This window comes from Manacus vitellinus, unplaced genomic scaffold (genome assembly GCF_001715985.3).
Source record: "Manacus vitellinus isolate BGI_N305 unplaced genomic scaffold, ASM171598v3 scaffold_29_pilon, whole genome shotgun sequence".
NCBI lineage: Eukaryota > Metazoa > Chordata > Aves > Passeriformes > Pipridae > Manacus > Manacus vitellinus.
Window position 1 is genome coordinate 1,921,930 of NW_021940207.1, and position 20,456 is coordinate 1,942,385.

Here is a 20,456-nt window from a genome sequence, read left to right on the forward strand (position 1 = left end):
TAGAGGAAAATATGGCAGAGTAAAGCCACGCTTGCTGTGCCACAGGCCCAGGATCAGTCAGTAGAGGTATTCCCAGCAGTCTCAGGCTGGAGAGAAGTCCACCAGGAAGAAAAGCAAAACAAAACCAAAACCCCCACAGCTGTACATAAAGACACACACTTACATACACCCATAGATGTGTGTGTAAGGGGATGCAGGGGTGTCCCTCCAGCAGCTGAGCTCAAATCAGTTGACCCAGGAACTCGCTGGCCCTGGAGCCCACCATGAGATGCTCAGTGATGAATTCCAGCCTGGGGGTCGTTCCCATTTCTCCAACAGTAAATGTAACCCAGAGTTCACTCAGCTGCCCAACCACAGCCTGGTCCTCTCCACACACAACCTTTACAGCCCCATCATTTCTCACCCTCTCAGGTTCCTGGTCCTAATTTGATTTACAGGGTTCTCCCTCTGAGTCCTGCCAGTTGTCCTTTGAACACTGAGGAAGGCTTGGAATGTTATATTCTTGAACACATACAATTTGAATTTAGAAAAGAAGGAGTTTTAATTTTCTTGCAAAATATTCAAATGACATTCAGGCAGCTTTTGTTTAGTCTGAGAACTTGAAGACCATTTAGCAGAACTTCCAGTTTAAGTGCTCGGACTTGGGCCTGAGTTACAGGTGCCTGTTTAAACCATCAGGAGCAAAATTCTTGGTCTTTACTCAAGCAGATACTTCTACACATTGGTACTAAACCAGCTACAGTTCTACAAAGCTTAGACCTATTTCTGATAAATGAAATTATAATTTCAACAAGTATTTAATGCTGCAGTGAACTCTTGGAGAGCTCAGAGGACTGAAGGGCACCATGGTTTAAAAACCAAACACAGTCACTGTACCATACTCAAATAAAATCTACAGAGACTTCTGGCAACGGTAATTAAATAAAGTGTGAATGACAAAAGTTTATTAAATGCATTCTTAAAAAATTATATCTTTCTTAAATAAGGATTTCTCAGCACGGATTTCATTGTAAAACAGTTTTGAAGCAGGTCATAAGTTACTTATTAACAGGTTGATAAAAAAAAGTCACTTCACTACTGTAGGATGGTCTTCAGCCACATTTAAACCACTGCAGTGTGTGTGGTGTCTTCCTTCACATGCTAGGGAATGGCAATGCCGAAGGCTGGGAACACCGGCTCCGTGGGGACTTGTACACATGTACAACAAGCAGTTTTTAGATTATTTTTTCCCCAAAAAGAAAAAAACAACTTACCACGAAACTATTTTATGCAGAAGACAAGTATTCCATGCTTTCCCCCCCACCCCCACTCCTTAAAAGAACATTCCAGAAATAAGTCTTACAAATAATACACTGAAACAATGCAGGAGAAGCCTCAGTCATGGCAATTTCACTGGAGCTTTATTGCCTCTGTTGGTAATGAGAGGGATTGTAAGAAGTTACATTTGAACTTACAGAGATATGTAAATGACGGATTTTTACTAAATATAATCTCGAGATTAAGTGTTTTATATCAGGGCACTTCTAATTTTGTACATTTTTTAATGTATAAAAACAGGTTACAAACTTGATGTTTGCCTTCTTTTTTTTTTTTTTTTCATTGACATTTGGCAAAATTAAATTGATCCATTTGTGGGGAGATCATCGAATTGAAGACATAAGCACTTACAAATTAAAGCAATCCAAGGAAGCAACTGGCTGCATTCTTAAAAAAAAAAAAAAAAAAAAAGAAAAAAACCCACACAAATATATAAAGGAAAAACACACATGGCCACATCCGAGCACGTTTCAATACAAAATATTCCCTGTAATCAGGCATTTTGTCCTTAAAACAACACCCTGCTAAATCAATGTTTCTTTCAACTTCAGTCATTTTGAAAAACTTTTAAGATGCCATGATAGCACAAATAACCCCTTTTCTGCAATAAGTCGAAGTTTTATGTATTTCTTTATAATTACACAGTAATTATAAGCATGTAGTACCAAACTGATGACAACACTATTTTGTTGAAAAGATCTTGCATTCAAAAGGAATAGTCTTTAAAACACCACGGCATTTCGCCACTGCCCAATCTCAGACTTTTTGGAGGGACAAGTCTGTATTGGGATAAAAAGCAAGTCAGTTCTCCTCTCCAAACACAGCAATACTTGAACTAATCAATCTGAAACGGTACCAAAACCCTCAAGACAGAAAACAGCACGCAGAGATACCTTGTCGAGCTTTTTTTCCACCCCACCCACCCCTGTAATTTAAAGTCCCCATTTATATTTACACAAAATTGAGAAAGGATATACTGAAAGCAGCAAAACACACAGTTTTTGGCATAGCCAATTCCAGTAGCTGGAGCAAGTTTGCAATGTTTTTGTGGAACTGTATTTTTGCAATCAATGCACAAGTGGATTTGCTAAAAGGGCACTGCTGGAAGGGGAGCCAGCCTTAAGGGCAATTTCAGAGAGTACAAATAAAAAAATTTCATCCGTTTAATATTTTTCAATTTTTCCCTAAAATACTTTTAGCATCTGCGTAAAAGTGTGCTGCTGTTTAGTGCAAGTACCAGTGACTCATCTCAAAAATAATTCTGGCCTTATCACGGCACTATTTAGAGCACAAACTCAACCCTCTCTCCTCACTTGTGACTCCGGTCTGTCTCCTCTCCTGGAGCTTCTTCTTTCCAGCTTGTTTTACAGAGCAGGATTTATCAAATCTCTTCACAAGTAACTAAGTGAGGAGTAGAAGACCACAAAAGCAGCTCAAGAGTTCTTGTAATATTAAAGAATAATTGCATCTGATAAAACCTGCTTTAAACCAAATGAACTTGATTTAGTCAAACGCAGTAAGACAGTAAAAAGTAGTGATCAACAAAATAATTTAAACAAACAAAGCCAGTGTAGTAGTTTGTATCTGATCTGTGCTTGTTTGGGAAAGCTTTACTCTTAATTTCTGTATTTGGCAACCACAGTGATATGTCAATTTAAGGAAAACTCAACAAAATAATTGAAAAAAGGGTGTCATCCGTAACGGCAGTACCTCTATGTTACAAAGATTTAACTTACTTATCAGGATAATGGTTTCAAAACCTAGATTCACATCAAACTCACCAGCTTCTTGTACAACAGGGCCATTTGCTTCATCATACCTCAACCATAAAAGTTACACATCTCAATTTAAAATACTGTATTGTGTAGCAAACAGTTAAGACACAAATTCAGTATATTCAAGTTTTCGATTTCCACAGAAATGAAAAACCTTTCTTTGACAGACAGATAAGCATTTCAGAACTGCAATGAAATCTGATTTCTTAGACAGTAACCTAGGGAATATTGGATGCTATGAGGACACACACAGCTCATCTCACTGATGTCACTGAGGGCTCTGACATCACACGTGGGTGCTGTAAGTGCACAGAGTTGTGTCGTAGCTCAGCTGCCCTCACAGCCAGCTGGGCACGATCAAACCAGGCAGGGAGGCACCGAGAGACCCCAGGATCAACAACCTTGGGCTTGCTTGCTTAGTTCTGTATTTGTTTTTACCAGATACTCAAACTCACTTAGACAATACCTGCACTTTTCCAGAAAAGAAAAAACTGGGACCCAGGACACTTAAATATATCACTCTTGCAGGAAGTGCTCTCAGTACAGTCTTTGCAACCAGCCCCAAGTGTATATTTAAGGATTCTTTTAAAAATTGTTTCGATGTTGATCTGTATAATTCAGATGCCATACAACAGTTGTCTGATGATGACCAGCATTGTGCTTCATGTGAAACCAGAAACCTCAAAATAATTATAAAGCTTCTAGGACTTATGGGAGATGAAACTAGGGTGATCCACCAACAAAAAATAAATCCATGATGAAATCCACAATGTTGGAATTTTAACGGGCAAGAGTGGTCCAGACTAGAAGAAAAGCCCAAACCACCAGGAGAAGAATGAAATATGATATGGTCCAAGATGTATCCTTAAAGGTTTGTCTCAACCCTCAGCCATATTGTGAGGATTGATCTTCAGTTCAGTCCAGCCAGCAGAAATTGACTGTGCAATTTTCCATTTCAGGTATTTGTACAGACTATGTACACTCTAGAAGGGTCCTTTAGTGCTACACTGTCGTACTTTTTGTCCCAGCAATTTGAGGGCGTGCAAATTCCACAAAGTCATCAATAAGAACTGGCCATGCCCCTAAAAGATAAAAACACCAGAACATTATAACTCTGTTCAACAAGCCATTCTTTTAAAAGCTTCAGTTCCAAACAAGCTCTTTACTTTCCAGTCTTAAACCAGGCAGAGTTTCTAGCTAACAAAATCAGAATTTGATTTTCTTGCTTGAAATTTAAGAGCTGGTTAAAGATTTCTGCTTCCTTTAAACCCATCTCTTTCAAAGGTCATCTTCCTCACAAAATAAAACAAAAAAAATGCCACCTCCATAAAAAAAAACCAACCTGACAATGGCACCAGGACTCCAACTTGACCTGCAGGATGGCAGTAGCTGCTTAAGGAGTGCTGAAGACTGGATGGAGCAGTTCACGCTGTGAGCAGCAGCATAAACAGAACATTCTACAGCATTTACTGCTCACAGTATGGTTTGCATCAATGCCAAGCTCATCATCTGTTAGAACCAGCACACTCAGCCACACCTGAGCACAGCCAAGCACACCCTGCCAAGTCTGATGCCCCAGAAGGCTCCTGTAACACTCCATACACTCCTCCACATTCCTCCCCAGGAGGCAGTTGAAATACATAACAATATTTTACACATTATGGGCAGCCAAAACCAAAGAGTCCCCAGTCTTGTACATGATGGTCACGTGAAGGTTAAAAATAATCATGGGTGGGGTTTTGGTGGGCTTTTTTCTCCTTCGAATATTTTTATTCCAAATCATTCAAACGTATTTTCTACCTTTAGTCTTTCTAAACTACATGGATTTATTGCAGGCAGCAGCATTTTCTCGATGACAGGGGAATGAGAACTGTCCATAATTATTAAATGAAGTTGTAGAAGTTTGCTCCCCTCTGCTCTGGAGGTATCACAAGTTTAGTCTCCTCCCCTCACTGAACTGATGTGCTGCCAAGCACTGAGGGTGATCAGCTGTTCTTGGCTACAGATGGGACTGAGAAAGATCGATATAGAAGTTTACAAGAAACACATTTGGTAGGAAGTGACTTATGTTTAGCAATCCCTGTGTGCTGCCAGCTTCACTTCTATAGCCTTACATGGCCAACCCTCACATGAACCGAGGCAACCAAACTTAAAAAACATTCTCAGCTACGAAATGCAGTAAAACCAGAGCACCCTACACAGAACTGCCTGGGCCATGGGTCAGTTCCTTGGATGAAGATGCCAAGAACTGCTCCCACTGACAGAGAATTCATGGGTTTTAAATGCACAAATATCAGGGTTTGTCTCAATAAGAAAGAATTTGTGTCTGAGCTCAGACAGAAGAAAAAAAGAAAATGGATTCTATGGAAGTTTCAGCATTTCTTTCTTAAACCTGCAGTAACAAACAGATGTTTACAACATGCATTAAAGCAGCTCTGACTGGGCTTTAGATCACTGGGGATATTCTAATTGTGCTGTTATTAGACAGCTGTGCCAAAGCAGACACACATTAATGAATGTAGCATAAAACACAGTTAGAAGTTAATGAAAGAAAATGGAAATGTTTACCTTCCTCATCATAGTTAGACATATCATCTGCTATCATTGTACTAAAGTCTAGAAGAAGGTTCCAGGTATCCTTAGGAATTGATCTTTTATGATGTTCCTGTTCAGAGGAGTAGAAAATTTATATTTTTAAAAAAATAAATTAAAACCCTATTACACATTCATTTTTACTGTCTTGGACACATCCATATCCCCAAAACGTATTTCTCTTGTACACACTATGAATATCTGGGATTTGGGTCAAGACAGTCTATTTCATCTACTTGATAAACATGTTTATCTTCCAAGTTTTGAAAATACTGCAATCCAGCTTAAGTAAAGATTTAAACTTACCAACAAAAATTTGTTCCACAAGTCTAGAAATTTAAATCTTCCATTAAGTACTAAATTCCAGTAGGCAATGGCCATTTCTAAATCTGTAATATTAAAATATATTACTTTTAGAGATATACATATCAAATATATAATCTCCACAAGTATCTAACACTAGGATGAACTATATATTCAGAAAGGTGAAAAGATTAAACTAATGCAAATATACTCATGGATCCTTTACAAAAAGGCAACCATAAATAAAGTGTTACACAAGTATGTTAGATTTTGATACTATTGAATATAGAACTGAAAATTGCCCATATTAATATCTAACATATCCAAAACACACAAGGACATTTCATGTGCCTTTTGCTATATAGCAATACATAATTAAATATCAGAGAAATATTTTTGGCTTAGAAATGTTACTGACTTGAAAAGAAAATCTGCAGTATTTTGTAGTGAGATCTGCTTTCATTTTTTTTAAATATATAAAATACAATTTACATAAAACTGGCCTTTCATGATTTCATTTTTAGAACAACCTTATTATAGGTCCTGCCTTTGTAACAAGGCTTTTGTCAAGTGTTCATTTCTGCAATCAGATTTCCTTGGGAAAAAAAGATCTTTAAGTAGTGTCTTTAAGCAGACACTTGATGGTGTGTTTGTTGGCATTATTTTGGTCGGGCTGGTTTTGGTTTTGGTTGGGGGTTTTTTGTTGGTGGTTTGGGGTGTTTTTTGTTTTGGTTTGGTTTTTTCTTTTGTTTGCTTGGAGCCTCTGCATCTTGCTTTTTTTGTTGGTTTTTTGTTTGTTTTGTTTTTTCCCTGAAGATTCCTGTGAAATTTCTGTTTGCCTGGAATCAGTTTCTCAGGACAACTGAGAAATCTGACCTGACCCATTTCAGAGCAGCCTCTCAGGCACGGGTGCTGTTAGGAGTGCAGCAGTTAAAGAAAGAGCCTGGTTAGTCTGGCATGGAAGGGAAAAGAAAGACAACTCACCTCCCTGGCATGTGCCAAGGGCTAAACTGACATGCATTTACTGTTTAGTAGTGGCAGACAGTAACTTGTTAGCTGACAAAGGCAATTTAGAACCCAGATATGTAACTCTTTGCCCAGTGTCACCTGCATTACCAGGAATTACCAAGCAATTCCTCTGTGCTGCAGAACAAAACACTACTCCCTGTGAATTCCCAAATTCAGTATCCTTAGCCAAATACATACAGTGGTCCCAAAAGCCTGCCCATGTAAGTGGCCTATTTTTTTAAAAAAAGCTCTTATATATTTTGCAGTCTAGCAAATTTGTTCCATAAACAATCTTCTTGTGAAAGGAAAGAGAAAAGGCACGGGATCAACTGCACCTCAAGAAAAAAGCCCACACCAACAACCCAACACCACCACTCCCTTCCCCCAGGATGCCCAAATATTTAAAAAAACCCGGGGAGGCAGATCTTGGAGATGAAATCAACAGCAAACAAAACAAAGCATGAAATCTGCACTGCTGAAGGGAAAATAGACGGTGATTGTGAGTTTCTGAATTGTTTAATATCTGAAATTAAAAGTTCTTTTCGAACAGCAGAGTCACATTATAATGCTTCTGAATAAAATTCATGAAGGATTTTCCAGCAACTGCAAAGGGGTGTGACTTCAGACAAAAGTGTAAGTCTGAGCCTCGAGAAGAAGAGACAGATTAGAAACAAGTCACTACTCCTCGGTAAATATGCTGTATGTGAAAATGGCAAACATAATTCAAGACTGCAAAGGTTTGGTATCTCTCTTCAACAGAAGATTCAGATACAAAACCATGCATTTTAGTTCTCAACTAAAACTACTGTCTTTCTAAAAATTAACAAACTTCTGATGGAGCTGATCAGTTCCTCAAGGAAACAGATTAGAAAACTAAGTTTTATTTACCTGTGCTGCATTAATGGTATGCACACAGAAATGCAAGGTCTTTACAGTGATTTGTAAACAATCACTATAAACAAACTGTGCATTCTGACATGCTTATCCAGTTCTGAGATAATTCTTGCGGGTAAGCAAAGGTTGTTAAAAAATCTCAGGATACTGCAACTTCAAACTTATTGTATGAGTAGACATAATGCCTTGGGACAAACTACATGTTTTAAAAGAAATTTTATGAAATAACAAAATTGGAAGTTAAAGATATAATTTTAGGTTTTCATAAATGTAAGAATGCTCAGGAAAATCCTCATGGATCAAACAGGAAAGCCTCCAAGTATATACTCCATTTTGAGTTTTATCCAGAGACATGCAAGAGAAGCAAACAGTGTTTGAGATGAACACCAGCTACAAGGGGTTCTCCAATGGTATGCAAAATGCACAAGAACTTTTAAGACATCCACAGTACTTAGACAGCAGTAAGGAATTATGCAGAGGAAATACATTTCCAGAGCTGTGCCTGAACTACTGCACAATGTTTGCAAGATTAGAGACCAATATACATTAAAATCAATTTGCAAGTTCCTACAAGCAGTTATTCAGACACACCAAAATGAATTGCCTAACTAGGAGCACTTACTTTGCAGCACTGTACTTCTCCCAATATTCTTTTCCTTCAGGGTTTTCAGAATTACTCTGCCCTGCTGTAAATTCATGCCTAGAACTGTGTATTTATGAGCACCAAAAGGGCTGGTAAGCATCCGGATTTTAAGCTCAGTACATCACTTCCAGACCCAGACTTGAAAACAAAAGCAATCAAAAAACCCACCTTATACTGTGTATATCCTATATAGATCTGAGAAAACTATACTTTGTCACTGTTAGAGCTTAACCTGCATAAAGAAGCTTTATGATGAATGAGAAATAAAGCAAGGGAATTAGTTTTCCTGGTAAGTCATTTTTATGGAAGTCTGTTCCATCTGGGACACTCAACAGATTCATTTCTATACAGGATTTGTGAGGGATTTAGAAAAGGAATGCAAGTCTTCCTTGTACCTTAAAATATGGAAAAGAAAATAAAAGGTAAGTACTAAATCAAACAGTTCTGTTATTCTGAAGCTTTGAGAAAACTAACTAAAAAAGGTCATGTAATTATGGTATCGTTGGAATTTGTTCATTTCATTTTTACCACCTTACAGGGATTCTACAAAATGCTCCTTGTTGTGTAAAGCTGTTTAAAAATTGAAAACAACATACAAATGTTACAATGGTAACCATTAAAAAAACAAAATCGAAGAACAAAACCCTGCAACCATTCACACTGCAGAACAAACTCTACACTGACACTTCCCACATCCTAACTTCTACCTTCCCACGTTTTCCTTCTTGTAGCAGCCTAAAAAAATTAATCTTTGTACAAGACATAAGAATCAGCACATTCATTTACTTGCATGATTCAGATCTGACTACAAGCATGCACAAGTATTTTCCTACTGCTTCACAGTACTCTGAAGCTTCCTTAAAGACAATGAAATTCATAATCCAATTGAAAACAAAAAACAAGATACAGAAAGATGTTTAACAATGACACAGTTGAAACCAAGACACAGAGTTTTTGCTTATTTACTTATTTTTCAATACTTATTTTAAGCCAAAAGTTGGTCCTTACATAAAAGCATATAAAACTAAAGTGGAAGGCTCATCTTTACACAGCCTGTGAGTACAAAGCTGTGGCAGTTTTCTGTGGCAGTATTAGGGCATTTTCTTTACTGAGGAAAATAAACTTACAAGTTGCCAAGGAAGAACCTACTGGTCTTTCAGTATTTTGCTTTCACTCAAAAGTAGAACAGTTAAGAAGTTAACAGCTACAGAATCATGAAATTATAGTTTATGGTTGATATCTCAATTACAGTGTATATAAATTAACGTGCATTCTGGTTTTTTAACATTACTGCTTGAAAGAAATTTTTGTTCCCTCATTTTTGCTGTTTTGAGTAGCCAGAGCTACAGTTTTTCAATTAGTTCCATCTGAACTGTAATGTTCTGAAATTATTTTGAATAAGTGACTCTTCCACTTCACCTGTTACACTAACCAAAGCCACAGTCGGCACATGAGCCCTGAAATAATGAAAAAAGCATTCAGTGAAACGAGGGGGGAAAAAAAGCTGTAGGTAGACACCTATTACCAATAGCACAACAACAGGCATCAGGCCCAGGACACAGTAATCCATTTGTACTACTCCAATTCTATTTTGCCAAGACATTTGCAAGCATTTTTGGTGTTGTGAGAGACTGCACGAGTGTGTGCTTATTAAAACGGTTTTACAGCTTCAATTTATCCTAAAAGTAAAAATTCAATTAATCTGTTCAGTGCTGCAAATTCTAAGTGGTGCAATTATGTCTTTAATGTAAAACCATAATCCATTGTGCTTACTGAGCACTGCACACACACAGTGAAAGAATAAACCCTCTCTCATAAAATTTTGTAGCCTTTATTAATGATGCAAATATTTCTATCAATTTGAACACCTTAAACTGACATCTATCTTTCACAACACAGAGATGTATTTTAGCCCAGGGGTGATTATCTTTCAGACTCACTGGATCACAACAGCACATTCACTTCCTGCTCTAATCAGCCATTTTCTATGTTTTTGAACAAATGCTTATGATTAAGAATACATACCTAAACCTTTCTGTCCCGGGTTCTTTGCAAAGTTGAAAGTAAACTGATAAAAATCCTTAAATCTTCCTGGCTCTTTTAATTCTTGTTCCATTTTAGGAATCTGGGCCTTCAGTTTTTCTATGCTGTCACATCTGCAGTTTAAGAAGCATGTTTATTCATGTATTATTCATTTTACCATGAAAACATGAGTTATAACATAAACAAAAATCTATGAACTGTTTGTGGAATACAACTATCAAAACAAAACTCAGGATGCCTTTAATGAGTCTGCACCTACGCAGCAATATTTCATTTCTTTGTTGTTATTTCTTCACATTGCATTTGCACATACTACCTGATACATCAGATCCTATAATCTATGGGACTTTTAGAAAAATGTGATAAAGACTGCTACGCTCTCAGAGAAAACCCAGGTATGCCTGACTGCAAACCAACATCCCTGCTTTACCACCCTGAGCAGCTCTGTGGCAACTGCCTGAAATGCTCACACAACCAAGGCAAGGGGCACTCAAAGCTCCCTCCCTTCTTCTCCAATTATCCAGCACACAGACAGCAGATGCATTTTTACAGAGGCAGACAAGTGATGCTGGACTCTCAAAAGTCTCTGAGAGGGCAACGTGACTGAGAATTCCCCAGAATAGGACACTGGATCACACTGTCAACATCTACCACTTATTAACCACTTACCCCAGCTCAGTCATTCCGTCCATGAATTCCAGCTTTGAGAACTCACACTGCGTTGCAGCTCGGAATTTCCATGCAATGATGAGAACAGTAATGCTGGCTGGGTCAAGAGCTAGATCATCACAGAACTGCTGTATACCATCTATACCAATTTTATTTTCATCTTGAGGATCTTTGGGACATAAAAGTAAGTATCAAGAAAAACAGGTATTTGAAAAAGCCAATTTGCTCAAGTATATTTAAGATAAGGAAACATTTTCAAGAAGCCATTTTTGGGATCAGCCTTTGTAAGCGAGTATTTTAAAAACAAAATTAAATTGTATTCTCAATGGTTAAGCTTTAACAATTGAGGCAGTTACTGCAATAAAGCCTCCCATACAATGAAGCTCATGTTATTTTCACTGAGAGACAAAGAAGCACCACAAACATTTGTTTTCTGCCTAATACTATGCATGATATTCTGACTCATTCCACACAGAGCACAGTGGTTCTCTCCCCCCAGGACACTTAATTATTGGCATCTTCGGTAAGGCTGATGATCTGTGTCCCATTATTAGCAGTTGTGCAGTGTCCCTTTGCAAGCTGTACTAATACCCAAATCTGCCCATCAACCACTACCCCAACTGTAGTTTTATGCATTTCCTGGCACCACCAGCATGCAGGAGATTGGACAGGGTAACCTCCAAGGGGAAGTTACACTGCCCCATTACCAATGATTCCAAGTCAGCCAGTCACACTCCTCTTTCCACGGAGGAATCAACATCTGGTCTGGAAGTGAGATGCTCATATTTCAATTGCACTAACAAAGATCTACTAATGCAAGCCAACAAAGACTTCAGGAAAATGGTATTTGGATTATGCACACATATGAAAACTGACAGAAAACACAGCACTCAGATTTTTTCTAAGTGCTAAAACACAGGATTTGTTCTACTGCACTGAATTCACTGTACTATCTGTGGTACGGTACCATCGGTTGAACACTGGTGATGTAACAGATAAACAGGCTTTGTTTTCTGTTACACTCTTTGTAATTATCTGATAATAAGCCCAAGGTGAATAAAAATTAAGGTAGAACCCATCCCTGGTATGCCACCCTTCATTTTGTCAGGATCAAGTCCTGAGTCCTGCTTTCCCCAAAAGAATCACCTGAAATCCTCATTAACCACTACAGTTTCTCACTGCACACACAATTCCAGCTCCAGACCCTCATCTTGTATAAATGTACTTAACACTTAGAGCACATAAAGCACCTGTATGTAATCCCTGTGAAGCAGAAGCCTACACATATTCCCCTTCTAACTTGTATTATCAGTAATAGAAAAACAAAGCTGAAAGAGTTGGTTAAGATTTCCCAGCACGGGAGCATAGCAGCACCAATACACTGTAATTAAGAATATATACATACAACAAGGAAATAAGCCTTAAAGTTCAGGGTACTCACCTTTGTATCTGTTATATAGTTGTTCTAACTTCTTTCTGTCCAATGATCCTTTAACGCTCTCTCGTATATAAAGTTCAGGATTTTGGAAAAAGTTGTCTGTTGCAACATCTAACTTCCAGTCATTTTGAGAGAGACAACTCACTGCTGTCTTTTCACTAGACTGTGTGAAGACCATAAACTGACGCACTTTATCCTTCTGTGACGATTTCAACTTGTTCTAGTGAAAACAGACAATACTGTAAGTAGAAATATTTACTGGAAGAATAAACAAATAAATGAAAAATCAGTCCTTTCTATGTTTTTTTAAATCAGGACTTCTATAATTTTCCCAAGCAATTAAGATATCAAAATATCTGATGAACTGGCTCCGAGGCTGGGGCAGAGCAGGCTGTTGAACAGCTCACCATCCCTGAGCAGGAGGCTGCTGTCCATTTGCTCCCAGCTACTGCAGGACCAGGGCCAGACCTCGACAGGATCTCCCGAAGTGCCCCTTGGTGGCAACAAGGGACTAGCTGGGTCACCCATTTCAAGGAGCTACACACCGAAATACCTTAAAGACTTTTTTTTTTTATGAGATTTTTCACTTTTGAAAGTCCTCAACTCCACCTACATAATTTGCAAAACATTCCTGTGAGGAGGCATTGTCTCCATTTCACAGGTGCAGCAACTGAAGCTAAAAAAAAAGGGTAGGTAATTCTGCCAGAGGCGAGTGGGGGAGTGAGTAGCCAAGGTGAGAGTTCTGAATTCCAGAGGCCTCCTGCCCAGACCCAGAGACATCCCTCTGCTCTAGCACAGAACTGAACGGAGAACTTGCTGCCAGTAAGATCAGCAGAGAGGGATTCCCAAGGATATTTCTGATGAGGAGAAGCACAGTTAGTATTTCAAGGGTATGAGTTACACAAAACTAAGTGCTGATCAGGAGAGAGCAAATGCACAGATCCTGAGCTACATCCAAATTCAAAGTTCACTCAATGCAGTCAAAGCAAAAGGATTCTCAACACTACAACTTGGTAAATAAAAGTTCCGACAACATTTTAAGTCAGGATTGGACTTCTTACATGGTGCAAATATTTAATTTTTCGTTTACCTTGTATTCAACCAAAACTTGTATGATCTGTTCATTATTGTAATTTCCATGGCTCCTTCTCAAGGAGTATGGGGAAAAAGGGCAAAGAAAATCCCAAGACGTGATAAACTATCCTCAGCCAAAGAATGAATGGTTTAGGAGTAGTATGAGCTCAAGCTCTTAATTACAAAGGATAATTACTGTCCAAGCACATTATCATTAAAACAAAGAATTAACACTTCAGAACACAAATTCATCTGTCCTAAAAGTCAGATACAGTTTTCTGTGCCTTGATAACAATGAGTGTGAACACTATTATTTGTAAGAATAGTGAAATTACCAGCTCCAGGTAATTTCACTTTAAAAAAATACAAGAGCATCACATCTGGTTTAAACCAATACCCACATAATACACTAAACACACAAATACCCTTTAAGTTCTCCTTAAAAAAAATTCCCCCCCAAACCAAACCCACTCTACATCTTCAACACTTTGCTGAAGCCAAAATTTTAGCTCAAGCTGCAGACCTAACACACTGTGATATCAGGCTACATCATTTCTAAAGTTACGATGTGCTGCTGCTTTAATTCAGTCTCTTGAACAAGTTTCTCAAGCTGGATCTTTTACTACAAACACGTTTCTGAAGCGGTTCCAGGTAAAGGCCAGGCCATGAGAGCAGTTCCTGTGCAGACCCACTGCTGCCTGTCTGTGCACACTTGGCTCCACAGCAGACATTCAGCACCTTGCAGAGTGAGCTCAGAGTGCCACAGAAATCACTGCGCTGACAAATCCACGTGGAATGACTTCCAGAAATGACTAATGCATTTTTAGTTGCAGTTTTTAAAAATGTATTGTTAACTCAGATATATGAAAACAAACCTCTGAATGAAATCCCAAATGAAGATGAAACAATCCCAAATTTAATGTTCTCTATCAATTACCAGCTTCCTCTAATCGGTTCCACAGAGCCAGACTGCTGCATCACCAGACTCAGATGCACTACAGGGCAGTCACACTTAATTACCATAGCTTTTATTTTTTTTCCTTTCTTTTTTCCTTTTTTTTTTTTTTCAACAAAGCTGGTGCCTTTAATCATTAGTTTATTTGTTTTGGGGTTTTTTTAACATGCACACATAAGTATGCACAGCCCTTTGAATGGTGACTATTCCATAAAACCTCAAGAGATTTTGTTCTGCCCTGCTCCTGGCAAGGGTAAACTCTTAAAGCAGTGACAGACCACTAAAAGTCAAGAAGGTTTGAGAGGGATTCACTGTGGATGCTCAGGACCACAAAAAGTGGTGTGTTTTACATGTTGTCACAAAAGGAGAAAGAAATTTATTACAAAAAATTGCCGCTTAAATCCCATTTATGATAAAATTTAAATCCTACATATGCACATGACCTTTTCCTGTGCTTGGGGCTCCCTAAGTCATCATGACAACATAGAACCTTTTCAAAAGAAGATCAAAAGTGCCAAGAGTCAAGCAGCTAATTACACTAATCAGTACAGCATTTGGTAGTATATTAAGATGCAATAAATCACACTGTTCAGCCATAATCTTTTTCTGGAATAATCATATTTTTACTGGTCAAATATGAGTTTATTTTTAGTAAAGAAGTGCCAAAGCCCTTTCGTTACATTTGATGAATGTTTCCGCAGAAGCTCCACATCCGAAGTGACTGGACACTCTTTGAAGGCCTACTACAGGACAGCAAGAGATGGATTTACTGCTGAGTTTTTATTATCCTGTTATAGCTCTTCCTTCGGCACATTAAAAACCCACACTTCAAGCAGGAACAGGTTCCAAACCTTCTGCACTTTTAAGGACTATTTCTAGAAGCCGAGTGCTAACAGTCTGTTATTGTTTTAAGTGCAACACAGCAGCCAGAGCATCTTTAATCCTACAGTCATCAGGCAACAAATACCTTACGCTGCAGTTGTAAGCACTGCAATGCAACTCAATCCACTTAAAACATCTCAAGTTTAACACTAGCTGAAAAGGAAGACAGAATTTTATTTAACAGATATCTGTCTTGCTAATATATACAGATAAAATCCAGTGGAAAACAAATGAAACAAATTCCTAGTCTTACTCTTTGGGTTAAGGGTAAAAGGAAAAATTCAGATCTTCAAGCTTTTGATCAAATTTGTGTGGTACCCAAGCTACCTTTCATAATACGGATCTCACAAGAGAGAGAAGGTGACCTTACTTTTCAAACACAAAGTAACTTCTCCAAATGAAAAGCTGCATTATGCAGATTAATAAAACAGCACTAATTCTAATGAACATCTGATTGTACAACATCAATTTAATTTTAAAATTAAAATCTTCCTCTTACCATGAAGTACCAAATTTGAATATTCTAATTCAATAACCTTTCCTTGATCAGATACTTCAGTGAAAGATTCCAAATTTTAAAAAAAATAAAAATACTTGGGCTTTTATTTCCTGAAGTAGTTTTCTCCCCAGCCTAGAGAACAGGAAATGCTAGAACTGATCTACCAACTCTGACCACAACATTGTTTTTCCATATCTTTACACTCAGTATTTAGTCAGCTCAGATTCAAATATCAGCTCTGCACACTGGTCATCAATATTTTCTGGATAGATGATAGCCAAACAAGGGCTCCACTCTCCTGGATAATGTCCATGGGAAAGAGCAACATCCCACACTGCCTGGACTGGAGAGCTGGGAATCCCCACCAGAACCCTGCTCTTGGACTTTGCTCAAAGGTCATATGTGGCCACCAGCCAGACAAGCAGTGCACGACCAGTTTTGCAGCCCAGAATTCCTTAAGGCCCCCAAAGAAGGCATTCACACAGTCACTCCAGTCACTGCTTTCCCCCCTTCCCTTCCCAGGCATCGATACAGCTGATCCGATTCCTGCTCATTTCACTGCTAACTAAGGGAATCTGAACGACGTGACATCTGTGCCTTTGTTTCAGGCAGGACTCACAGAAAAGCCTGTTAAGTTCTCATGCACGTGACAGGTAAAAGCCTTTTCTAAAATAGTATCAACCTCCACAAAGTCTAGGCCTTTGTACTGCCTGCATTTAAACTCCAGCAAGAGCTCTGGCTGCGGGAAGCATCCCTGCACTTCCTAAGGACCCCACTGACGTCAGTTCAATCCCGGAGTACCGCCAGCCCGCACCCAACAGGCTCGGCATCCCAGAACCTCACCGACTCCAGCTCGGTCACGGCTCTATGCGACACTAATGGTCAGGAGAATATCACCCCCCACAGGGCCTGAATCACCCCACCTTGGGCCCTATCCATTAAAGGAACCGACAAGACACCTGCAAATAGCCCGGTTTACAGCTGGTATTCAACAAATATACGGCTAAAGCCTAAAAGGCAAATCCGTGAGCATTTATGTTTGATAAGAAAACAAAAGTTAATCATAACAGAAATCTATGAATACACCGGAGTGCATTTTAATCCACAAACTGTGATGGCACACATGTATACTACCAACAAAAAAAAAAATCCAAGTTAAAGACAAAACAATTAAAGTAGATAGCCATAGTTTCTGCATAATGTAAACAAACATGTGCTTTAACTACATTTTATTTTCCAAAGCAGTTTCTCTAAGAAGTAAGATAATCAGGACATTTTTAAGCTTCAAGTTTCAAACTGATGTGAAATCCATTTGTCTGCAGTGGAACAGAACAAAACCATTTACAAAGTCTGCTGAGATACAAAATCCAAGGAAAAAACCACAAGCAACATAAAATTAAAATTGCTTTTTATACCTTCTAATGTTCTTTTAGTGGATAAAATCATTTTAGTACCTGCATGCAGGCAGGTCAATATATAGCTACACAGAAGATGTAATGGTAATTCACATTAACCTGAACAGTGAAGGAAATGCCAAAAATCAGGGCTTTTCCAACTAAAAAAGGACAAAAAGCAGTCAGTTGCTTGGCATTCTTAGCTCTGGTATGGGGCAGAAGCTCTATTCAGCCCTCAGAAGCTGCATTCATACCATATATTTGCATTGGCACCATAAAACATGAGTAAAATATCAAGAGCTACATAATAAATTTCACACCTTGTTCTCAGAGTAGTTCATATTTCTGAATAATTTTTTCATGGCTCTAGTTAAAAGTGATTTTACAGCCTTAGTTCAAAGGGATCTCTGGTAAGCTAAGAGAGGAAACAACATCATGCACCATCTTGTCTAGCACTCCGACTACTCTAAGTAATGCCAAGAATCTACAAGTTTTACTATGGGACACCAAAACCCAAAATATTTAATATCAACAAACTGCTACAGACATGAATATGCACCACAGAAAATAGCCCTGCAGAACAGCCTGTTGAGTTAAACACTGCATAACAATGTCATGAAGTACAATAACATTACAGAAGACAGCGTCAGACATGGAATTCTTGTAATACTGAATTTTACAACTTCCTGTCAGCTGAGGTTTACAGTAAGAAATTATGTATTTATCAGCATAAAAATATTCTTCAGAGCACACAAACTGGATAGTATGATAGATAATGTAAACAGAGACAATGTTAGCATTTGGCTCTGGATACAGATATGGATACTCACAAACTTGCCTGGAGTACCACACGTAGCCCTAAATTTCTTAAATAATTCAGAATAGTACAGGTAGTAGCGCTTCTCTTCGGAGAAGATGGCTGAGAGTAAAACGGACCAGCTTACTGCTCTGCCTTTATTTGTGGGCACAGCACTTGTCCTCCTGATGAGGTGAAGCAGGGACACCCTACCAGAGAAGCTGAAGAAGACCACTTCCACAGGAGCTGCTCAGCCAGCTCAAAAGAGTGGGTGAAAGAGGCAGACTGCTCTCAGCAATCACAGCCACTCTGCCGGGGTGTCCCTGAGCGCCCACAGAAACACTGTCCAAGTTGCCTAAAAGGCCAGAGTGAGCCCACCAGGCTGTGTGGTGTCTATTCCAGATGCTGGACACAGATGGTTCTAAGGCAGGAAACCTCTGTCCTGAAGGCACTGGCCATTTGGACACTGGTGAGACCAAGTGAGAGCCAGCAGTGCTCCAGCTGGCACTGCTGCGGAGGCAAGGAGAAGCCAAGCCCCAAACCATAACAGCATTCACTGTGCTGGACAGGTTACCTGGCCCCAGGAACCAGGCACAGCCACTGGAAGGACGAGCCAGAGCAGTAGTGCACATGGGCAGGACAATGGGATATCTCTGGATCTCTGTGGAGAAGTCTCCCTACCTTTACCCTAACCAAGCAGAGGATTTTGACATACCACAAGTACAGGTACAGAATCCTGTGCCCAAGCACTAGAAACAATCCTGTATTTACTACTTCTACAAGCTGCAGCCTGTCAGTTAGTTCCACTTCAGTGTCTATGTCATCCTTTCACCTGGGTGTTGGGAGTCAACAAGCACAACCTGAACACATTTGTTGTGCAGGGCCGAACAACTCTGCTCGGGGCCATGACAGAGTATCCACCTTCTCCCTCCAGTCTGATAAATACCAATCTATAGAATTGCTACACAGAATATGGCTGCTTGTTCTTCAGTTCAGTGTTTCCAAGAAGACCAAGCACGAGAGAGGATTCTGCAGTTTCTCACAAAAAGCTATTCTCAGAATAACGTCCCTTACTATTTCTGTAACTTGGCCACTTGCTACAGCATTGTTCAATTTAAATTTCTAACCACGGAGCCAGCCAATAAAATATGCATGTACAAGACATCAACTGTGTATTTACTTTGCATACGTACACTGGATATACTGTGAGACAGCTCTAGGTGATTTTTATGGAAAAAAATCTTCATAAGAAGTTGTGTAACATTACTGTGTAAGTGCTATTTGAGACAGTCCCAGACCTGCAGAATTACAATAAGACACCTTTACAGGCTGAAGTTTACCCAGGCTTCAGTCTTAAGCTCTCATAAAAAACACAAGTGAATATCTACATCAAAATATTCAATTAAAAATTATACTAGTAACACAGTGACAAGTTTATTAGAGGTCTACACACCACTAATTTAAATGCTGGCTAACCAAATTTTTATGCCAAGGTAACTCCATCAATTAAAGGTGACACTGTAATTTTTTTAATATGTTTTTAACACAACTTGACAGAATAGTATTAACAGCAAGTATAAGATATCCTTATACCAGTAAGTGTACACCAGTAGATGTTAAGACTCCCTCCTACACCCTTCCTAAGACATACTACTGCTATAGAAAAGTACTAATTTAAACTGTACAGGTGCAGCTAAAGCTGTACAACGTTTGTATACAGGGAAAGTTTAGAAGTACAACTATAAACTTGTTCCATCTGGTGCATAAGACACTATACAAGAAACCAATATAGACCCCTCTTATTTAAAGCAAAAGAATATATTTTTCTTTTGTTTAGGCAAACAAAAACAGCAAATTTTGTTCCAACCACTACGGTTTCCCTCTAGAAGAGAGAAGGGAGAAAGTCATTGATTTGGGAGTCCACAGCAAATCCTCAGCTATAACGAAAGGAATATCACAGAGAAAATGCAAGAGAGGCCTTTACAAGGTCCCAAGACCTTCACCAGGAGGACCTTTGCAAGGTCCTCATTTACAACCCTTCTATGAATAGGAGCCTCCCCAAAACATAAGAACAATTAACCAGAAATTCTCCAACACAACCCCAGTTTAAGGAGCATCAACACACCCAAGTTTTCCCCGCGAACTGACAGCACTTAATGGGCTCTGAGCCGCCC

At 38.9% G+C, this 20,456-nt stretch overlaps 1 protein-coding gene across 1 annotated transcript in view; it reads right to left on the bottom strand.

Annotated features, from left to right (window-relative positions):
• Nucleotides 1–917: 917 nt before the first annotated feature.
• Nucleotides 918–20,456, bottom strand: part of DCUN1D1 (defective in cullin neddylation 1 domain containing 1) — a 26,288-nt gene continuing 6,749 nt past the window's right edge. Inside the window, exons 2-7 of the mRNA XM_018074891.2 lie at nt 12,686–12,902; nt 11,245–11,413; nt 10,558–10,688; nt 5,991–6,073; nt 5,661–5,757; nt 918–4,174 (exon numbers count right to left, since the gene is read on the bottom strand). Coding sequence (XP_017930380.1) covers nt 4,095–4,174; nt 5,661–5,757; nt 5,991–6,073; nt 10,558–10,688; nt 11,245–11,413; nt 12,686–12,860 — 735 coding nt within the window. The 5' untranslated portion in view covers nt 12,861–12,902 and the 3' untranslated portion in view covers nt 918–4,094. The remainder of the gene's footprint in view (nt 4,175–5,660; nt 5,758–5,990; nt 6,074–10,557; nt 10,689–11,244; nt 11,414–12,685; nt 12,903–20,456) is intronic.